This window comes from Ranitomeya imitator, chromosome 2 (genome assembly GCF_032444005.1).
Source record: "Ranitomeya imitator isolate aRanImi1 chromosome 2, aRanImi1.pri, whole genome shotgun sequence".
NCBI classification, from domain to species: domain Eukaryota; kingdom Metazoa; phylum Chordata; class Amphibia; order Anura; family Dendrobatidae; genus Ranitomeya; species Ranitomeya imitator.
In genome coordinates, this window is record NC_091283.1 from 774,065,114 (window position 1) to 774,087,796 (window position 22,683).

General features: G+C 44.8%; 1 protein-coding gene across 1 annotated transcript in view; it reads left to right on the forward strand.

The window, feature by feature from the left end:
* The first annotated feature begins 7,132 nt into the window (after window positions 1-7,132).
* Window positions 7,133-22,683, forward strand: part of ANKRD22 (ankyrin repeat domain 22) — a 62,027-nt gene continuing 46,476 nt past the window's right edge. The window contains exon 1 of the mRNA XM_069753508.1: window positions 7,133-7,288. Coding sequence (XP_069609609.1) covers window positions 7,268-7,288 — 21 coding nt within the window. The 5' untranslated portion in view covers window positions 7,133-7,267. The remainder of the gene's footprint in view (window positions 7,289-22,683) is intronic.

Genomic DNA, 22,683 nt, shown 5'->3' on the forward strand with positions numbered 1-22,683 from the left:
GGATAACATGCGCAAAATAAGCTGCCACACACTGCCTACGGATGACATACGGATCACTGTTTTGGGAACATTTCTGCGTATTACGGCCGTAAAAACCGGACCGTATTTTCATACGCCTAGTGTGACGCCGGCCTAAAATGTTTCATGCTTGTCCCGCCTCTTTTCTAAAGGTGATCAGCAGAAAATAAAGAGCAGAACTTTACCTTGTAGACCGAGTGCCACACAATGCAATCATAAATGTTGTTATAAGGAACTCAGTTGAACTGGAAAAACCAGTCATGGTAATTTAGTCTTCTTGGTGGCAGCTTGGGGTGAGGTTCCTTGCTTCAAACATCAATTCACTTAGCTGAAGGTCTTGATACTGAATGTTAACAATGGCCACCAAACTTTAATAAGAAAAAGATTAATTTTGATCATAAAGGCAGATGAAGCTTTCTCCTACTCATCTCAGACCTTTTTTATTACAGCATCAGGCAAGCAAACTTTCACAAAGGTGTACGAAGTCCTCACTGACCATTGAACTTATATTTTAGAAAATGGTTTTTTGTCCAAAAGAAAAACCATTATGTAAAGAAATATAAAAGCCCAAAAATATATAGAAGACAATCCATTATCTACAAGCAGAGTGATAAATAGAAAAAAATATCAGTCACTCTTGAAAAAAGTTAAAAACCAGAGTTAAAAACTGAGGCCCTTTGTGTGAACACAACTACAGATTACATTTTTTGACATTCTGATAGTTTGGCTATGTTCACACGATGCATTTTGCAGTGTTTTTATTTCTGCAGTCAAAACCTACTCTCTTGGCAGTTAGAAGCAACCTAAAAAAGCAGGTTGTGCTGAATGTCACTTTTTTGCAGCATTTTTGAAGCTTTTTTTTGCTGTATTTTTGTCAGGGTACATTTGTCTCTTGTGCATACTTATAAAGTTTTGTGCATAAAACATAACCTGATTCAACTTCATCAGGTGTTTGTGCCATGCCCCAGGATCCTGGTCGTCGCAGTGGTATTGCTTTCCTCTCGAAGAGAGTGATGCTACGTTTGGAAGCAAGGAAGGATAACTGCATCCAGGTATCACAAGCACATTCACACTCCAAGCCACCAGGGGGAGCTTCTGCTCCTAATTATTAGGTCATATATATATACATATACTGGTATATTAAGAAAAAAGGAGCGCACACCGCTATCTTAGGTTGGTGCTGGCTGTACTTGGGAAAAACCCAACGACCTGACACAACAATAGGAGCCCTTAAAAGGGACCACACTTCTTATTTTTCACACTATCTAGAAAACGCAGTTTGAGAAAGACCCGAGGCAGGGTCGAAACGTTACTACTCCGTTTATACTCCCTGCTGTGTGTGTGTATATATGAAAATTTTGTCTCAACACATGTGAATAAATACATCACATTTTTGCAAAGATATACCATAAGAGTGCGGCTGATTTTTCTATATATATATACTGGTAGTCTGTAGGGAAAGTTAGTCAGTTCCAGACAGGCGTTAGTTCCTGACAGAGCTCCAGACAGGAGTTCTGTAGAAGTTAGCTCCAGACAGTGAGTACTGGGAAGTCCTGGGGACATACTTCACCTGTGGGAAGGTATGCCATCTAGCTGCCATAACATCACCCCAGCAGACCCCTTAAAGCAGCGTCGGTCACCCTGACCGAATACCACAGGTGGTGTCATGAACATAAACTTTATCCCTTTAAAGACATTTCTCTCTTATACGGACGTCCCAGGGCCATGGACCGGGTCAGCCACCGTGACATCCACCTGTGAACTGCAGGACCCAGTACCGAGTACCTCACAGCCCCTGGGGGTGTTCCATTTGTACCAAAAACACCATAAAAGCTGATACCTGCCTTTTTGCAGTGGTTTTTGTACTACTCATTGCTTTCAATGGGTAAAAACTGCTGAAAGAAGTGACATGCTGCATTTTGCAAAACCGCAGCTCGTTGACAAGTCAGGAAACAAAAAACAAGGTGTGTGCATTGCAAAAACATATATAAATAAAACCCTTGCAAAAATGCAACATAGCCTAAGACTGGGGTCACACTTGCGAGTGCAATGCGAGAAACTCGCCTCAATACCTAGCACTGCCACCGACACTCAGGACCGGAGCATTCAGCTTCATAGAAATACATGCAGCCACACACTCCGGTCCCGAGTGCCGGATCTTGAGGTGAGAGACTCTTGCGAGTTTCTCGCATTGCACTCACAAGTGTGACCCCAGCCTAATACTACGTCTTCTTTCAGGCCTAGTGTGTCCACATGGACATTTCCTCTCTCAACCCTGTTCACACAGGTAATATACAGATGATCAGGTTTTTAAATACATCAGATAGGGATTGTATATATCAGTTAGGACTGCTCTGATATGGGTATACCTTGACGTTTGGTGGAGCAGCTTAGTATACATTTTTTGCAAAAAACGTATCAACCAAATACCCTGTTTTTTACATCTTTTTACTAGCTCTTGCGGATTACTGTGATTTTTACTATGCTCTTTTGTGCCTTCTAGTGGTGATATAAGTAAAGTTTAGGGAGAACCCTTGGGGGATATTCACACTGAGTTGTTTTTTTGTGTGTGTGTGTGCATTTTTGTTGTGTTTTTGGCCCAGAAACTCTGCAAAAAAAAGTTAGAAAATAAAGAGTTTTGATGGGGATTTTATTTTCTGAAATCTCCTGGAAAAAATACTTATTGTGAGCAAAGACTTTGAGTATATATTCTGAGGCAGTAAAAACTGAGTTTTTCTAATGGAAACCGTTTCAGAAAACCAGAAAACTTATTTTCTTACATTTTGGAGGAGTTTTTCATTTCCTGAAGCAGTTTTGAAACATTTCCAGGGTTTTTTATTATTATTATTCTTTCCCTGCAGACTTCTGATTGTATAGTGCCAAGCTTGGTGCAAATTCTATCAAAATCCCTTTCAAAGTAGTGATGTGCAGCGTCCCAGAGTCCTGGTCGTTGCAGTAATGTTATTCTTCCACCAGGGGGAGTGATGTTACATCTGAAGGCAATGAAGGAGATCTTCTGTCCAGGTATCACAACCACAAAACACACTTCACACTCCAGGTCGCCAGGGGGAGCCATGCTTCTATCTATTAGGGCACTCCTCACAATTAGGTAAAACTGGTAGTCTGGGCAGAAAGTGAGAATAAGGAGGAGAAGAGAGCAGACGGAAGGTCTGTGGGAGAATGAGGGTTCACGGAGCTGCGCCTGCCCCACGTGCGGCAGCATCCAAAGAAAGAGACATTGAAAGGAATTGTGTTGCAGTGAGTGAGGATCGAAGTCCTAGCAAAAGCAGAGGAACATCAGGGGGAGACCAGCTAGAAGCAGGCTGCCTCCTTCTGAAGTTCAGTACCGGTAGCCAGAACACCGAGGGAGCAAGGATCTCTATGCTTTACTTCTGCGGCCTACAAGTGAGTGTGATGCACTCCACACCTGACAGCACACTGGGACTGGGATACTGTTTTCCTGTAAAGTACCAAAGCCTAACCAGACAGCAGCTCGGTGACGCCCGTGTCCACCTTACTCCTGCACGTCTGAGTGCATCGCGTTGTGGGTCACATACTCTTACATTGACTTGCAGGCACAACTTCCTGTCTGTTATGTCCTATGCACCGCTCATCTGGGCACAGGATTCGGATGGAATGGGAGGAGTACGTCGCTCTGACCTGATGGGGGCAAAACTGCCTCTAAATGATTGACAGTGTGTCTGAACAGCAAACTCAGATCAGTCTTCTCAGATGCAACCAAAGCTTTGTAAACAGGACATAACAAATTAGAAATAGTGCCTGCAAGTCAACCCATGATTAGGTGACCCACACCGAAATGCGTTCATAGAAGTGCAGGCAATGAAAGTATATTATAAACGTGATTGTTATGAAGCGTAAGACACATGGAAGGGGATCAAGTAGTAGTAAGGAAAACGCCTTTTAAAGCTTAAAAATAGGTGGTGGTTGAGCAAGATTAGTCAATAACCCTAAACAGGTAAAATATAAAAGTGCCACTAGCCAACTAATAGACTAGCTTTATACTAAACTGGCTTAGTAGATATGCATTGCTCTGGCCTAATGTACAGTCCTCCATTGTAACTGGTCCAAGGCAGTGTTAGGCTGCTTTCACACATCAGGTTTTTTGTTTCAGGCTAAATCCGACTCTCGGGAGAAAAACCGGAAAAAATAAAAACCGGATCCGGTTTTTCCCCCATTGACTTGTATTAGCGCCGGATGGCCCAGCGTTCCTTCCGGTTTGATGCTGCATCCGGCGTACACTTGATTCCGGCATCTGGAAAAAACATCTACTGTAACGTTTTTTGTCTCCGGCGAAAAAGCCTGAAGCACCGGATCCGGCGCTTCCGGCTGTTTGCTAGAATGGAAGCCTATTGGAGCCGGAAGGTGCCGGATGCAGAAAATGGCGGATCCGGTGGCCTGATCCAGTTTTTTAAACTGAGCATGCTCCAATTTTTTTTTTTTATCCAATAATCTAGATAGGCTAGCCGGATCTGTCAAAAAAACGGATCCGACACATCAGTTTTTCACAATCTGCGCCGGATCCAGTTTTTCCAACATTCGCCGGATTTAGCCTGAAACAAAAAACCTAATGTGTGAAAGTAGCCTTAATTTCTCCAGTCAGCATCCAGGAAGCCTTTGGGGTTTACTAGGTCCAGCAACTTCATGGCCTCACACAATGCCATGACGACTTGCAAGTCCTAGAGCAGAGGTCTCAAACTCGGCTGGATATATGGGCTGTACATAGACGAAATGTAAATTTGAAGGCCTGCATTCTTTGCAGGATGAGATTACCTTTTTAGTGATACCATATTGTTCTGTACATTTTTGGCTTGTGTTTTTTTTTTAATTCTTTTAAATTTCATTCATTGTATGAGTTATGTTACATTTTTATAGCTTGGGTCATTACTGGTGCGGCGATAAGGTACATGTGCTTATTTATTTACTTACTTAGGCTACGTTCACATTAGCGTTCCGCTAATGTGCGTCGCTGTTGCGTCGGCGACGCAGCGGCGACGCGCCCCTATGTTTAACATAGGGGACGCGTGCGTTTTTTTGGTAGCGTTTTTCGACACGTGTGTCGTTTCCGACGCTAGCATCGGACGCAAGAAAATGCAACAAGTTGCATTTTTTGTGCGTCCGATTTTCGTCAAAAAACGACGCACGCGTCGCAAAACGCAGCGTTTTTGCGCGCGTTTTGCGTGCGTTTTTTGTGCGTCGTGCGTTGCGTCCCCGGCGCGCAACGCTAATGTGAACGTAGCCTAAGTGTGCATTGAAGGATGCACATTCAACAGAAAAGAATTGCTGATGTCAACAGGCCCCAGGACCAGGCCACGATCACCACTGGAGCTCCGATGCCAAAAGTGAAGACTGTCCTGGGCCAGCTACCACGGATGACTGGACATTGGACCAGGGCTGCACTAATCTTTTTGATAAACTTTAATATCCATGTGCTTGTAAATCAGGCATTAGAGCAGCAACCAAAGTTTTTGCTGCAGTATATATTTTTGTAAAAGTAACAAAAAAACATTACAGACTGGTTGATCTGGTCACTCTTGAGTTGTCAGAAACTGCTGACCATGTGCAGTTCAGTAGCAATGGGACAATCTACTGAGAAGCTAAAGATCCACTAACAAGCATTATGATTTCTATTTTGTAACTTTGTGCTGAATGGCTGCTGTGACTAGACAGGGAAAATCATAATATACAACCTTTTGGATACCTCTCAGATTTTTTTTCTTAATTTACAGTATGGACATTTTTATGGCTTAGCATTAATTATAATCCACAAGAACAAACTTTTGACATTATTTTACCTACACCTTATTATGGAACTAGAATGACCTGTTGTAGTCTAATCATACGATGATGTGGTGTGTACGACATGTTCTCTATTTTTACTATTTTTATTTTTTTGCTGCCAAGGCAAACAGGATCATGGGGTGCATTAAGAGAGGTCTGGATACACATGATGAGAGCATTATACTGCCTCTGTACAAATCCCTAGTTAGACCGCACATGGAGTACTGTGTCCAGTTTTGGGCACCGGTGCTCAGGAAGGATATAATGGAACTAGAGAGAGTACAAAGGAGGGCAACAAAATTAATAAAGGGGTTGGGAGAACTACAATACCCAGATAGATTAGCGAAATTAGGATTATTTAGTCTAGAAAAAAGACGACTGAGGGGCGATCTAATAACCATGTATAAGTATATAAGGGGACATTACAAATATCTCGCTGGGGATCTGTTTATACCAAGGAAGGTGATGGGCACAAGAGGGCATTCTTTGCGTCTGGAGGAGAGAAGGTTTTTCCACCAACATAGAAGAGGATTCTTTACTGTTAGGGCGGTAAGAATCTGGAATTGCTTGCCTGAGGAGGCGGTGATGGCGAACTCAGTCGAGGGGTTCAAGAGAGGCCTGGATGTCTTCCTGGAGCAGAACAATATTGTATCATACAATTATTAGGTTCTGTAGAAGGACGTAGATCTGGGGATTTGTTATGATGGAATATAGGCTGAACTGGATGGACAAATGTCTTTTTTCGGCCTTACTAACTATGTTACTATGTTACTTAAAGAGGTTCTACAGGACTATGATGTCTTAGGATAGTTCATCAGATTGGTGGGGGACTCTCCACGATCCATTAACAGATTCTGTAAGTGCTGGATGTAAACTGTGTATGCAGCCTGAACACTGCTAGTCTGTACACTTTGTAATGGCCGTTCTTGGGCACTCCAGCTTTGCTCCTATTGAAGAGAAAGTCCTAAGAGCTACAGTCCCCGAGAGTCCACCACACAGTATACAGACCTATGATGCTCCAGCTCTGTACATTGTGGACTTCTGACGCATGAGAATTAGTGGAAGTGCTTGGCATCAGATATTAATGACCTATGGTAAGTTCCGGTCATCAATATCAACGTCCTGGACAACCATTTAACCAGTCTACTTTTTTTGTTTTATTTTTATAATTTTGAAACAAAATCACATATGTCTCATTGTGTGCACAATGACTGAGAGCAACAATGTTGTAACTTGTCCTAGCCCTGTCATGTATTAAGTAATACGAGACCTATGGGTTGGGCGTCTTCAGCAGCAATCCTTCAAGTCAGGATGTTTCACACATCCACCTAGTATTGACTATGTAAGGTCTCACATTTTTGTACTTGATGTATTCTTTTACTTCCTAAAGGAAAGTGACTGTGAAGAGTTGGACTTTACAGATCAAGAATTATCAAGATCGGCAGAGGACATGGGAATTTTATATTCCGAGGTACGTTGGATTATGTTTGTATGGATGTAAATTTTATTTCATGCATAGACTTAAGATTGACATAGGCCTGTCATGACTCGAGGTGGATGTTGTGATTTTCCTGTACTTCAAGTCTTAAGATATCTTTGTTTTCCTATAGAAGTTTGTTTAAAGCTCATGCAATTGTCTCCATTTCCAGAGACTTGTACAGGATTTGGTGAACTATAGGCGAACTGAGTCACATACATTGTGTGGCCCAATGCAGTCCTCTAACGGAACAGTACTATCAAATGGGGGGAAAATGAGACCCAAAAGAATTAATCTACATAATACACAAATTCAATACCCGACAGTCAATGTAATTACTCATGTATGAACTAGCAGTGTCCAAAAATGACAACTGGTTCTAATTAGGGATGAGTTATTTGCAGGCCCTTGGTCCTATGCCCATGTCATTATTCTGTGGCTGTCAAACAGGAGCACTACAAACTGCCTTTCACCTGACGGCATCCATGGCTCCTGTTATGATTAGCCGGCTGCCTGGTACGATCTCATTATTGTGGAGTGTTACACAAACAACATCAGGCAGACCAGCTAATCAGGAGGAGCCGCAGATGTCGGCAGGTAGGAGGCAATTGCTAGGGCCCCGTCAAGTGGCCCCCAAACACTAAGCTGGCCCCTGACCCAGGGTCCTGCAAATTTATATGCTACTCTTTAGTTCTTGTAATCTCTCCGGTTATAGAAAGTCTGAAGAATTGTGACTGAGGGGCATTTCAATCCTTTATTGTATGCCCGCTGACTGGTGTATCCAGTTTAGAAGGGGGTAAAGCTTGTGTCCCAATGTTCCCTGCTTTTCCTTATCTCCTCCCTTCCTGTTTGTCACACATGGCACCCCCCTTTTTCCTCCTCCCTTTGTGCCCCCTTATAAATGATGTCCCAGCCTCTTCCTGCCTCTCTCCTCACAGCAGTGTGACCCGGAGGCTGCATTTTCCCACCCTTTCTCCCTTACTTATTATTTGTTCAAGGTGTTTGGAGTGATATGTGGTTTGGATATTTAAGTCACAGCCGCGGTCAATTTGTTATACCATAAGAGTTTTCTATGTATGAAGTCGGACTTGCGCCAGGAGTCCTGTTCAACTGGCCAATTGTGCCTTACCGGTGGTATTGCTACCCACGTGCTGTGCATGCCCCCATCCGCTGTGACCGACCTTCACCCATTAAAAGAAAATAAGTGTTTGGTTTGAATATGTCTTGTTTCTTATTACATGGGACACTTTGAGTAGAAAATACAGCTTTGTGGGTCTCGCCATTCTACTTCATGAAACTAGGTCATGTCTATGGAAGGTCATTGTATGGGATAGTTGAGGAAATGGTAAAGTCTTTATATTGGGAGCTTCAAGCTACATCTTGTAGGTACTGTATATTACCTAATGCAACATTATCTGGGTACACCTGCAATTTATATATCGCCATGGTAGGAGCACATGGCTATAAAAAAAAGGCTCTTTTTATTCATATGCACACATAGCAGTCAGTGCACACGTAGAGGTTATGTACAACATGTGGACTTGCATCAGTAAGGCTAGGTTCATATTGCGTTAGTGCAACCCGTTTAGCGCTAGCGGGTTGCGCTAACGCAATGTTTTTAATGGGGCCGCGTCCCGGGGTCGCGGTAACGTCCCCGCTCTCGCAGATCCCCGATCTGCGAGAGCGGGGAACGGACCGCGGGCGCGCCTCGGACGCTGCAAGCAGCGTCCGCGGCGCGCCAGGAAACACCTGCGCGTCGCATAGCGCGTGCCGAACATGGCACGCGCTAGTGCTGCGCGTTCCCATTGCTGTGAATGGGCCCGCTAACGGACGCATTGCACGGCGTTAATTTCGCCGTGCAACACTGTCCGTTAGCACTTTCCCAATAACGCAATGTGAACCCAGCCTAAGCGATATTTACAGTACCAAAGACCTGTAGTCCAAAAATCCAAATGTATTTTTATTTAGCCCCGATGTCAGAATTATAAATTATTGATTTGCCTCTTATGATATTTTTGTGATATTTCCTGTAACACATCACAAGCACTTATAGCTCTCCTTTAGGCCGGGACACACACAACGTATAAAAAAACGGACCGTTTTTGATGGACGAGAATCGCACAAATGTTACCAAAACATTGATCCGTGTGCAGTGCGAGGATGCGATTTTCTCGCATCAAATGATCCGTGTGACATCCGTACTGCGTGTTTTTATCGCAGGCTTGCAAAACCAACATACGGCTATACAAGGGATCCATGTGACAAAAAAAAAAAAACATATATACTGTATGTAGACACATATATGTATATATATTAATATTTCATCCAGCGCGATATAGCAGAAAGCCGGTAATTCAATTACCGGCTTCTGCTTTCTCCTTCCTAAAACCCGACATATGAGACCTGGTTTACATACAGTAAACCATGTCTTCTCCCCATTTTTTTTTGCATATTCCACACTACTAATGTCAGTAGTGTGTCTATGCAAAATTTGGCCGTTCTAGCTATTAAATTAAGGGGTTAAATGGCGGAAAAAATTGGCGTGGGCTCCCGCACAATTTTCTCCGCCAGAGTAGTAAAGCCAGTGACTGAGGGCAGATATTAATAGCCTGGAGAGGGTCCACGGTTATTGGCCCCCCCTGGCTCATTTTCTCTCTAACAGCGCTGCGTATTCCTCGCAAGTCACACTGCTGGTCCGTGTGTGATCCGTATTTTTGGGGCTTCCATAGACTTTCATTGGCGATTCTCGGCCGAGAAACGCTGACAATTGCAGCATGCTGCAATTTCACTCGGATCCTGAATACGGCCGAGAAAATATCGGATGATGGGAGCTGCCCCATTGATTAACATTGGGACGAGTGCTATGCGATTTTTTTTATCGCATTGCACTCGTCCGTATTACGGTCTAGTGTGACCCCGGCCTTACTGGTTAAAACATAATATCCAAAGTACTCAGCACAATGTAACCTTTAAAGGGCTTTTCTCGAGATAGAAAGCTATCCTAATGTGCACCTCGGCTCATTTTGTTGGGCTTGTTTCATCAATATCGGTGTTGTTCACGTCAGTCTTGAATGAGAAGACATGCTGGAGTCAGATGCTCCTGATTCATGAAGAGGTGAGGTCTTCTATTGTGAATTTGTAGAGTCTAACTAGTGGAGTAAGGGAGTGAGATTTCTGGTATAGAGAATGCCACAGCTCGTCATTAGAAGAATGAGCTTTTGCGTCCTTCCCCATCTCCGGCCATTTTGTCAGAGCTGGGAGAAACTGGTATGAACTGGTGTAAGAAGTATCAAAGTTTAGGCACAATCCAAGTTTTGCATAATTTTTTGTGACTTTTCAAAGCTTTTACGCCTAAATCCTGGCATGAAAGCTTTGAATCGGGTCTGTAATCTATGTGACTGTCGGAAAAAGCTGAGAGCTGTAAAAACTTGTGATGCGCTAACATACTCTGATAAGGTGTTATCTGAGCATTATTGGGTCCTAACAGAGGGACTTCGGCATGCTCGAGTAATATGTTCGAGTCCCCACGCCTGCATGTCTCGCGGCTGTTTGACAGCCACAACACATGCAGGGATTCCCTGTTTGTTAGGCAATCCCTGCATGTGTTGTGGCTGTTGAACAGCCAATAGACATACAGCTGCGGGAACTCGAATATATTGTTCGAGCACACCGAAGTCCCTTTGCTAGGATCCGAGCATGTTCAGATAACACGTTATCCAAGCACATTCGCTCATCACTAGAAAAGACTAGTGGAACAAGGTGTGAATGCATGCTTCATTCAAGAGGAGCTCTGCAGTGATTGCTCGGGGACCTAGCAGATGGACTCCCAGAGATCAGTAAGTTATCCCCTATCCTGTGGATATTACAGTAGATAATGACATCTTCTGTTGTGTAACTACAGCTTAAGGTGCAACAGGAATCTTGGGTAATACGGCCATGTATAATGCGAGTTACTGCTGACTCATGAATGTATTAAAACTCATTCTACTCTTGATATACACAGTACATTTCGGTAAGCACTATAGCTTGCCAAATAAGCCCTGACCCGATCAAATGTGCTCATCTCTAATTTTCATTCAATGTCTACACACGTGGTCAAAATTGTTGGTACAATTGGATTTGTCATCAAATTTCTTTCTGAAAAATGTGTACAACTGTAGTCACAGGAACACCAAGCTGTTTGGAGATGGTCTTATAACTTTTACCTTTAACATGTTTGTCTATAATTTTCTTTCTAATCTCCTGAGACAACTCCTTCCTTCGCTTCCTCTGGTCCATGTTGAGTGTGATACACACCATGTCACCAAACAGCACGGTGAGTATCTGTAGCCTTATATTCAGGCCCACTCACTGATTCCAAGATTGTAGACACCTGTGATGATAGTTAGTGGACACACCATGATTTAACATGTCACATTATTTTCAGGGGTACTATCATTTCTGTCATGAATTTTTTTTTTTTTTTATTCAGTTGAAGCATGGTTGAAAAGCAATGTCTGAGATTCATTTTGATAGATTATTTATTAATTATTACTTTTGTCAGATTCAAGTTATTTCTGTGACCATTGTGGGATTTTCTGTCATTAAACGAGAGGTACCAACAATTTTGACCACGTGTGTATCTATTTGCATAGAGCTACAGCTACTGGGGTCTATACATAGAGATGACCATATATGTGTGCAAGAAAATATTGCCTAAATAAATTGGAAGCCACCTTGTAGTTAAACCCTTCATGACCAGACCAATTCTCTCATCTCTAATAAAAATGCCAGCACAATATTCTGGCTTGAACAGGACTAGTGTAGACCATACAGAGGCTATCAAAAGTGTCTTGCAAATATTAATGATTTTACCCTTGCGTAGACTACAAAAAATTTAGACCGGTTTAGATCTTTTACAGCCATACATAGCGGTAAAATTTCATGTTCAGATATTCAGTTACTGATTTGCATATTTTTTTCCACGATATATGGGGCTTTATTTTTATGTAACTCATTCTTTTTTTTTTCCTATTAGCGGGCAGAAAAATAAGGGAAATGAGTGTCTTTTTTTTTTCTTTTTATTTATTTTTCTTAACCACACAGGGTTACTAAAATACATTTAAACATTTGTTCCTCGTTCTGCATCAAATATCTTTATATATTGAACACGCGTTGAGTTGCTTTGTTGTTGTTTTCTTTATTTTTTTTTTTTTTGGGGGGGGGGGGGGCAGGCAGTGCTAGTAACAGAGATTTTGACTGACTTTTGCATTTTTATTTATTTTTAATTCATTTTCCACATTTATTGTGCACCTCATAAGGTCATACCGTGCCTGGGAAGAGAACCATTTAAATGTTGAAATATGTATGTTTTCTCTTATTTCTCTTGTAAGTGGGGCTCTGGCATATTAGCCCTGGTTACATAGGAAATGCAGCCTGCTGACTGCATGGCAGAGTTGTCTTGGTCTTCTATGTCCTAACAGATCCTCCTCCTTCCCACATGGCCACTGTATATGGAGGAGACCGCACCATCAGAGCTTCCTATTACTGCATAACCAGTTGTTTAGCACTGTGTGTACAGCAACAAAGAAGGCAGAGACTGCAATAAACCACCTCTGTCTTCTCTATGGGGATCCGGATGTCTCTTACAGCCGGAGTTCCGTTCCTGTTTTTAGAATGCTAGTGCAGAGTAGGAGCGAGACCGCCTGGATGTTTAAGGGCTATAGGCGGACCTGAAGCAGTAATAAATCAGACAAGTTTGTTTCTTTTAGTCTGGACGTACATGTAAAAACACAAGTTGAAGTAACCTTATGTGACACTGCTACACCCATCATTACAGTATAATACAATAAATATACAACATAGTTTCCATATGACAGGAGAAATGTTTGCACCTCTGGGTGTCTTCTGCTGGGCGAGTGAGTCACCTAAAGATTTGATGTCATCTCCTTACCACCTACATTCCATGTCGCAACTCATCTTCTCATCAGTATATAGTTGGTCTAGGAAAACTCACAAAATGACAGAACGCCCTATAGCATTTTTGCCTTAGGAGGAAAATGACATTTTTAGTCAGGAATGTGACGTGTTGAAATACAGAAAGCTATGTTAGCACATATATGCTGTGACACACTCCACTGCATCGGTTTTATTGTTTTGGCCTTTTTTTTACGTTGTTAGCCAATGGATGACATTTGTCACTGACTGATCCAGAGCCGCATGCTTATGGCCTCATTTATTTATTGTGCTTACGTATTGATGCTGCCACCACTAGGGTTGAGCGAAATGGGTCGTTCATTTTCAAAAGTCGCCGACTTTTGGCAAAGTCGGGTTTCATGAAACCCGATCCGACCCCTGTGCGGGGTCGGCCATGCGGTACGCGACTTTCGCGCCAAAGTCGCGTTTCAATGACGTGAAAAGCGCCATTTCTCAGCCAATGAAGGTAAACGCAGAGTGTGGGCAGCGTGATGACATAGGTCCTGGTCCCCACCATCTTAGAGAAGGGCATTGCAGTGATTGGCTTGCTGTCCGCGGCGTCACAGGGGCTATAAAGTGGCGTTCCCGCCGACCGCAATGTTACTGCTGCTGATCTGAGCTTAGGGAGAGGTTGCTGCCGCTTCGTCAGAAGCAGGGATAGCGTTAGGCAGGGTCCATTAACCACCAAACCGCTTGTGCTGTAGCGATTTCCACTGCCCAACACCACCTTCGGTGTGCAGGGACAGTGGAAGCTACATTTTTTTTTTTTCCCTCAGCGCTGTAGCTCATTGGGCTGCCCTAGAAGGCTCCCTGATAGCTGCATTGCTGTGTGTACGCCGCTGTGCAAACCAACTGCTTTTTTCAAAGCACAAATCCTCTTGTTCCTTCCTTTCTGCACAGCTATCTTGTTTGTTTGTCCACACTTTTTATTTAATTTGTGCATCAGTCCACTCCTTATTGCTGCCTGCCATACCTGGCTGAGATTTCTGCAGGGAGATGGTAATTGAAGGACAGTTCCTTTTTTTTTTTTTTTTTTTTTTGTGGGAGATTAAGATTGACATTTCTGCTAGAGTGCCATCCCTGTGTGTGTCATCTCTCACTCAGTGGGCCATAGAAAGCCTATTTATTTTTTTGCTTGATTTGGGTTCTAAAATCTACCTGAAAAAATCACTACATCAATCAGTGGGAGAAAAATATTGGCCTCAGGGCTTGTGTGCCACTCCTTACTCCTGTGTGTGCCATCTCTCACTCAGTGGGCCATAGAAAGCCTATTTATTTTTTTGCTTGATTTGGGTTCCAAAATCTACCTGAAAAAATCACAACATCAATCAGTGGGAGAAAAATATTGGCCTCAGGGCTTGTGTGCCACTCCTGACTCCTGTGTGTGCCATCTCTCAGTCAGTGGGCCATAGAAAGCCTATTAATTTTTTTGCTTGATTTGGGTTCTAAATTCTACCTGAAAAAATCAATAAATCAATCAGTGGGAGATTAATATTGGCCTTTGGGCTTGTGTGCCAGTCCTAAGCGTGCCATCTCTCTCTCTCAGATAGTGGGCCATAGAAAGCCTATTTATAATTTTTTTTATTGGGTTTATAAATTTTCCCTGGGAAAAAAAAAAAAAAAGTGGGAGATTAATATTGGCCTCTGGGCTTGTGTGCCAGTCCTGAGCGTGCCATCTCTCTCACAAATAGTGGGCCATAGAAAGCCTATTTATTTTTTGGGTTGATTTGGGTTCTAAATTCTACCTGAAAAAATCAATAAATCAATCAGTGGGAGATTAATATTGCCCTTTCTGCTTGTGTGCCAGTCTTGACTCCTGGGTGTGCCATCTCTCTCTCTCTCCAATTGTGGGCCATAGAAAGCCTATTAATTTTTTTGCTTGATTTGGGTTCCAAAATCTACCTGAAAAAATCACTACATCAATCAGTGGGAGATAAATATTGGCCTCTGGGCTTGTGTGCCACTCCTGACTCCTGTGTGCGTCCTCTCTCACTCAGTGGGCCCTACAAAGCCTATTTTTTTTTAATTTGTTTTCTAAATTCTCCCTGAAACAATCATTTCATTTTATTTGGTTTATAAATTCTTCCTTAAAAAATCATTTTTTTTTATTTATTTTTTTTTCTAAAGTCTACCTTTTAAAAAAAAAAAAAAACAAATCAGTGGGAGATTAATATTTACATTTGCGCTTCAGTGACAGTCCTGCGTGTGTGGCATCTCTCTCATTTGTTGCCATCAACAACAGAGTGTGTAACATTGTGCCTGATTTTCGTTGTGGTCTCACCCACCTGTAAAGGGGTAGCTAAATCATACTGAAGTTATAGCTCACCGTATAAGTTGTGTGACAGCAACAAATACCGTTAGTTTGGTAACGTTTTTAAAACAATGAGGAAGTCTGGTGGAAGAGGTCGTGGCCGGGGGCGTTCATTGTCAGCTGGTAATGAGGGTAGTGGTAGTGGTGGAGCATCAGGTGGTCGTGGGAAAAAAAATATTGCACCTAAGTCTGGAGCTGTGGAGCCAGGTTCGTCGTCTGGCTACACAAGGCCTCGAACGCTCCCTTTTCTGGGAGTAGGAAAACCGCTTTTAAAGCCGGAGCAGCAAGAGCAAGTTTTGGCTTATCTTGCTGACTCAGCCTCTAGCTCTTTTGCCTCCTCTCGTGAAACTGGTAAAAGTAAAAGCAGCACGTCGTTAGTGGATGTTCACGGTCAGGGACAAGTCGCTTCCTTGTCCTCTTCAGCAAAAACAACAACAGAGAAGAATGCAGCAGGCGACACAACGGGTTACTCCATGGAGCTCTTTACACATACCGTCCCTGGCTTAGAAAGTGAAGCAGTTAACAGTCCATGCCCATTACAAGTTGAATCTGACATGGAGTGCACTGATGCACAGCCACAGCCAGACTACTATGCTGGTCCTTTGACTCAGACCACAACATTGCCCTCGCAGGGTGCTGATCAAGAATCAGACCCTGATGAGACTGTTGCCCCATCACGAACGCTATACCACCGACCGACACGGTGACACAGACGAAGTTGCACACGAGCTACAAGAAGAGGTAATAGATGACCCAGTTCTTGACCCGGATTGGCAGCCATTGGGGGAACAGGGTGCAGGCGGCAGCAGTTCTGAAGTGGAGGAGGAGGGGCCGCAGCAGGCATCAACATCGCAACAGGTTCCATCTGCCGGGCCCGTATCTTGCCCAAAACGCGTGGCAAAGTCAAAACCTGTTGGAGGACAGTGTGGCCATCCGGTTAAAGCTCAGTCTGCAATGCCTGAAAAGGTATCCGATGCTAGAAAGAGTGCAGTCTGGCATTTTTTTAAACAACATCCAATTGATCAGCGCAAAGTCATCTGTCAAAAATGTTCAACTACCTTAAGCAGAGGGCAGAATCTGAAAAGTCTCAATACAAGTTGCATGCATAGACATTTAACCACCATGCATTTGCAAGCTTGGACTAACTACCAAACGTCCCTTAAGGTTGTAGCACCCTCGGCCAATGAAGCTAGTCATCAACGCAACATCCCTTCCGGCAGTGTAGGGCCACCATTTTCTGCACCACCTGCAGTATCTGTGCAGGTTTCTTTGCCAGGCCAAAGCAGTCAGGGTCAGGGAATCACCAGTTTCGTAGTAGGAAACACTGCATCTAGGGCACCGGCGGCAACAATACCATCTCCCACCGTCTCTCAGTCTGCCATGTCCACCGGCACCCCCGCTAGTTCCACGATCTCCAGCTCTCCAGTCCAGCTCACCCTACATGAGACTATGGTTAGAAAAAGGAAGTACTTAGCCTCGCATCCGCGTACACAGGGTTTGAACGCCCACATAGCTAGACTAATCTCGTTAGAGATGATGCCCTACCGGTTAGTTGAAAGCGAAGCTTTCAAAGCCCTGATGGACTACGCTGTACCACGCTACGAGCTACCCAGTCGACACTTTTTTTCCAGAAAAGCCATCCCAGCCCTCCACCAGCATGTTAAAGAGCGCATCGTCCATGCACTCAGGCAATCTGTGAGCACAAAGATGCACCTGACAACAGATGCATGGACCAGTAGGCATGGCCAGGGACGTTACGTGTCCATCACGGCACACTGGGTAAATGTGGTGGATGCAGGGTCCACAGGGGACAGCAAGTTTGGGACAGTTCTGCCTAGCCCACGGTCTAGGAAACAGTTGGCTGTAGCCGTTCGCACCCCCTCCTCCTCCTCCTCGTCCTCCTGCAGAAGCGAGACCTCGTCCACAGACCGCAGTCGCACAGCCACTCCATCCGCAGCTGCCACTGTTGCACACCAGGTCTCCCATTATGGGGCAGCTACTGGCAAACGTCAGCAGGCTGTATTGGCTATGAAGTGTTTGGGCGACAACAGACACACCGCGGAAGTTCTGTCCAAGTTCTTGCAGAAAGAAACGCAGTCGTGGCTGGGCACTGTAGATCTTGAGGCAGGCAAGGTAATGAGTGATAACGGAAGGAATTTCATGGCTGCCATCTCCCTTTCCCAACTGAAACACATTCCTTGCCTGGCTCACACCTTAAACCTGGTGGTGCAGTGCTTCCTGAAAAGTTATCCGGGGTTATCCGACCTGCTCCTCAAAGTGCGTGGACTTTGCTCACATATCCGCCGTTCGCCCGTACACTCCAGCCGTATGCAGACCTATCAGCGTTCTTTGAACCTTCCCCAGCATCGCCTAATCATAGACGTTGCAACAAGGTGGAACTCAACACTGCACATGCTTCAGAGACTGTGTGAACAGAGGCGGGCTGTTATGTTTTTGTGGGAGGATACACATACACGGGCAGGCAGGAGGATGGCAGACATGGAGTTGTCAGGTGTGCAGTGGTCGAAGATTCAAGACATGTGTCAAGTCCTTCAGTGTTTTGAGGAATGCACACGGCTGGTTAGTGCAGACAACGCCATAATAAGCATGAGCATCCCCCTAATGCGTCTGCTGATGCAAAGTTTGACGCACATAAAGGATCAGGCGTCTGCAGCTGAGGAAGAGGAAAACCTTGATGACAGTCAGCCATTGTCTGGCCAGGGCAGTGTACAGGACGAGGTAGCGGGCGAACAGGAGGAGGAGGATGATGGGGATGATTATATTTTTAATGAGGAAGCTTTTCCGGGGCCAGTGGAAATTGTTGGTGCGGCAAGGCCGGGTTCTGGTTTTTGGAGGGACACAAGTGACGTGGATTTGCCTGAAACTGCCCCTCAACCAAGCACAACCACAGATTTGAGAACTGGAACTTTGGGCCACATGGCGGATTATGCCTTACGTATCCTCAAAAGGGACACACGCATAACAAAAATGATGAACGATGACGATTACTGGTTGGCCTGCCTCCTTGATCCTCGCTATAAAGGCAAATTGCAAAATATAATGCCACATGAGAACTTGGAACTAATATTAGCAACCAAACAATCAACTCTTGTTGACCGTTTGCTTCTGGCATTCCCTGCACACAGCGCCCGTGATCGTTCTAACACGAGCTGCAGGGGCCAGCAGACCAGAGGTGTTAGAGGGGCAGAAATCAGAAGTGGCGTTGGCCAGAGGGGTTTTCTGACCAGGTTGTGGAGTGATTTTGCTATGACCGCAGACAGGACAGGTACTGCAGCATCAATTCAAAGTGACAGGAGACAACATTTGTCCAGTATGGTTACTAACTATTTTTCATCCCGTATCGACGTTCTCCCTCAACCGTCATTCCCATTTGATTACTGGGCATCAAAATTAGACACCTGGCCAGAATTGGCAGAATATGCATTGCAGGAGCTTGCTTGCCCGGCAGCTAGTGTCCTATCAGAAAGAGTATTCAGTGCTGCAGGTTCAATACTAACAGAAAAAAGGACTCGTCTGGCTACCCAAAATGTAGATGATCTAACCTTCATTAAAATGAACCACAACTGGATTTCGAAATCTTTTGCCCCACCTTGCCCGGCTGACACCTAGCTTTCCTATGTAAAGGTCTTGCCTGTGGACTATTCTGAACGACTTTTCCAATCTCGTAATTTGCAGCACCTGATTGTCCAGCATCCGACATGTTAACACCTCCCTAAATGGCCAAAGTCCCCACACGGGGCCGTGGTATCGCCACTTGGCGCCAGCACCCGTGAGAGTACTGTTTGTCTGAAGAGGTGGGTGTGCCCGCTTTTGGTCGACGGCACTGCCACTAGGTCCCTCATAGTACAATAAAGTGTCTGGCGGTGGTGGTGCGCACCCAACGTCAGACACACCGTTGTAATATGAGGGGCCCTGGGCCTGTACCGCCGGCCACAAGACAGTCCCCCCCCCCCAGGTCAAACAGTGCTCTACGACTTGCAAAATTTTCTCTCACAGCTCCACCAATGTTTAGTCTATGCGCTGACATCCTTCAATGCCTGGCACTGTCAATACCATTGTATTGACATTTTTCTTATGTTAGGCCTTCGAAGCCTGTCTGCGGTCACTCCTTCCACTAGGCCTCCACTGACCTGTCTACTGCTGCACGTGTTCCCCTGGAACCAATTTTAAATTGCCTACAGCCAGCCCAATTTATTATGTTAGGGCTTCGAAGCCTGTCTGCGGTCCCTCCTTCCACTAGGCCTCCACTGACCTGTCTACTGCCGCCCGTGTTCCCCTGGAACCAATTTTAAATTGCCTACAGCCAGCCCAATTTATTATGTTAGGGCTTCGAAGCCTGTCTGCGGTCCCTCCTTCCACTAGGCCTCCACTGACCTGTCTACTGCCGCCCGTGTTCCCCTGGAACCAATTTTAAATTGCCTACAGCCCAATTTTTGTTATGTTAGGCCTTCGAAGCCTGTCTGCGGCCCGTTCTTTCCACTACTACTACACTGACCTGGCTACTGCCGCCCGTGTTCCCCAGGAACCAATTTTAAATTGCCTACAGCCAGCCCAATTTATTATGTTAGGGCTTCGAAGCCTGTCTGCGGTCCCTCCTTCCACTAGGCCTCCACTGACCTGTCTACTGCCGCCCGTGTTCCCCTGGAACCAATTTTAAATTGCCTACAGCCAGCCCAATTTATTATGTTAGGGCTTCGAAGCCTGTCTGCAGTCCCTCCTTCCACTAGGCCTCCACTGACCTGTCTACTGCTGCCCGTGTACCCCTTGAACCAACATCAGAAAATATAAAAATAAGTATTTTGCTTATAAAAAAGAAAATACTGGAGAGATATCAAATGCAGACATTTTAACATTAAAAACAAACACATACAACAAAAATCTGGTACAGTACTAAAAATGGCCACCAGCTACAATACTTTTCTCCTGCAAGTAGTTAACTGAAAGTTTTTTTTCAATTTAAAACACAGATATGGCATCCACCGAGTGTTGTCCTGTCGCGTCTTCTTTATATTATTGCCAAGAAGATGCAAAACAATGAAAATAATAAAATCATTATTTACCAAAAAAATAGAGTAAGTCAAAACCACATTGCAAATAAACATTCATTACAAATAAAGAAGCAGGGCGCGTCCGAGGGTGAGTATATACCTAATAAGAATATACTCACCCTCGGACGCGCCCTGCTTCTTTCCGACAGCCTTCCTTCCTAAGAATCAGCCCTTCCGTGGTGTAGAGAGAGGGTTTGTTACACTCCAAGGTGTTCCCCAGGTTGCCTTTCCTGAGCTTCGATCTTCATGCTCTCGTTTAGTAGTTGTCGGAAAGTAGGCTGCATTAGGCCTACAAATTGGGTATGGGGTGGAGAGAGATGGTGTGTTACACTCCAAGGTGTTCCCCAGGTTTCCTTGCCATTGCTTCGGTCTTCCGACTCTCGTTTAGTAGTTGTAGAAAACTACACTGCATTAGGCCTACAAAATGGGTATCGGGTGGAGAGAGATGGTGTGTTACACTCCAAGGTGTTCCCCAGGTTTCCTTGCCATTGCTTCGGTCTTCAGACTCTCGTTTAGTAGTTGTAGAAAACTACACTGCACTAGGCCTACAAAATGGGTATCGGGTGGAGAGAGATGGTGTGTTACACTCCAAGGTGTTCCCCAGGTTTCCTTGCCATTGCTTCGGTCTTCCGACTCTCGTTTAGTAGTTGTAGAAAACTACACTGCATTAGGCCTACAAAATGGGTATCGGGTGGAGAGAGATGGTGTGTTACACTCCAAGGTGTTCCCCAGGTTTCTTTGCCATTGCTTTGGTCTTCAGACTCTCGTTTAGTAGTTGTAGAAAACTACACTGCATTAGGCCTACAAAATGGGTATCGGGTGGAGAGAGATGGTGTGTTACACTCCAAGGTGTTCCCCAGGTTTCCTTGCCATTGCTTCGGTCTTCCGACTCTCGTTTAGTAGTTGTAGAAAACTACACTGCATTAGGCCTACAAAATGGGTATCGGGTGGAGAGAGATGGTGTGTTACACTCCAAGGTGTTCCCCAGGTTTCCTTGCCATTGCTTCGGTCTTCCGACTCTCGTTTAGTAGTTGTAGAAAACTACACTGCATTAGGCCTACAAAATGGGCATCGGGTGGAGAGAGATGGTGTGTTCGACTCCAAGGTGTTCTCCAGGTTGCCTTTCCTGAGCTTCTATCTTCAGGCTCTCGTTAAATTGTGGTTAAATGGAACAACTGCATTTGGCGTACTAGTTGGTTTGGGGCCTACTAACAGTGTCTGCCGCTCCTTGCTGTTCTCCTGGTTTCCTGTCCTGAAATTCCGTTTTCAGGCGCTCGTTAAATAGTTGTTAATGTTAGACTGCATTTGGCCTACTAGTTGGGTTGGGGCCTACTATCGGTGTCTGCCACTCCTTGCTGTTCTCCTCCACTGAACAAAGCTGTGCCGCCTGTTTACTACGGTTGCCAATTTTGAACTGCATTTCGACTACTTACTGATTTGGGCCTACTCTCTGTGTCAGCCTCTCATTCCAGTTGTCCTCCACTGCAATGCCCCCTGGTTATTCCTGTGTTACCAATTTTGAACTGCATTTAGCCAACTTTATTCTTTGGGCCTATATCTGTGTTTCCTCCTCATCCTGCCCATTGCCCAGCCAGTGATAGATGAGTCTGCTGGTACATTGACCCATAACGCAACATTCCCCGTGCACGCTACACAACAACATTGTGACCCTGCTGAAAGTCAGGTTGCTCTTCCCGCATACCATACCACCTTACACGGGGACAAAGAGGAAGGTGCAGATGAAAGTGCAGGTTCCTTCATCAGGTGGGGGGAGGAATACTAGTTGGCGACGTCACTGGCACAGGGCCTCTCATAGTACGCAAAAGTGTTGCTGCCGGTGGGAGGCGCCCCCGCCGTGCAAACACACCGCTGTACTTTGAGGGGCCCTGTGCCAGTGCCAATGCCAACGAGTGGGCCCCCCCTGCTTGCTCAGGTTCACAGCACTTGCAAAGTTGAAATACTTACCTCTCCCTGCTCTACTGCCGTGACGTGGTCCAGATTTACTGGGCCCACTAATTACCAGCCCTACCCCCCACAACTTTAGCCAAATGACC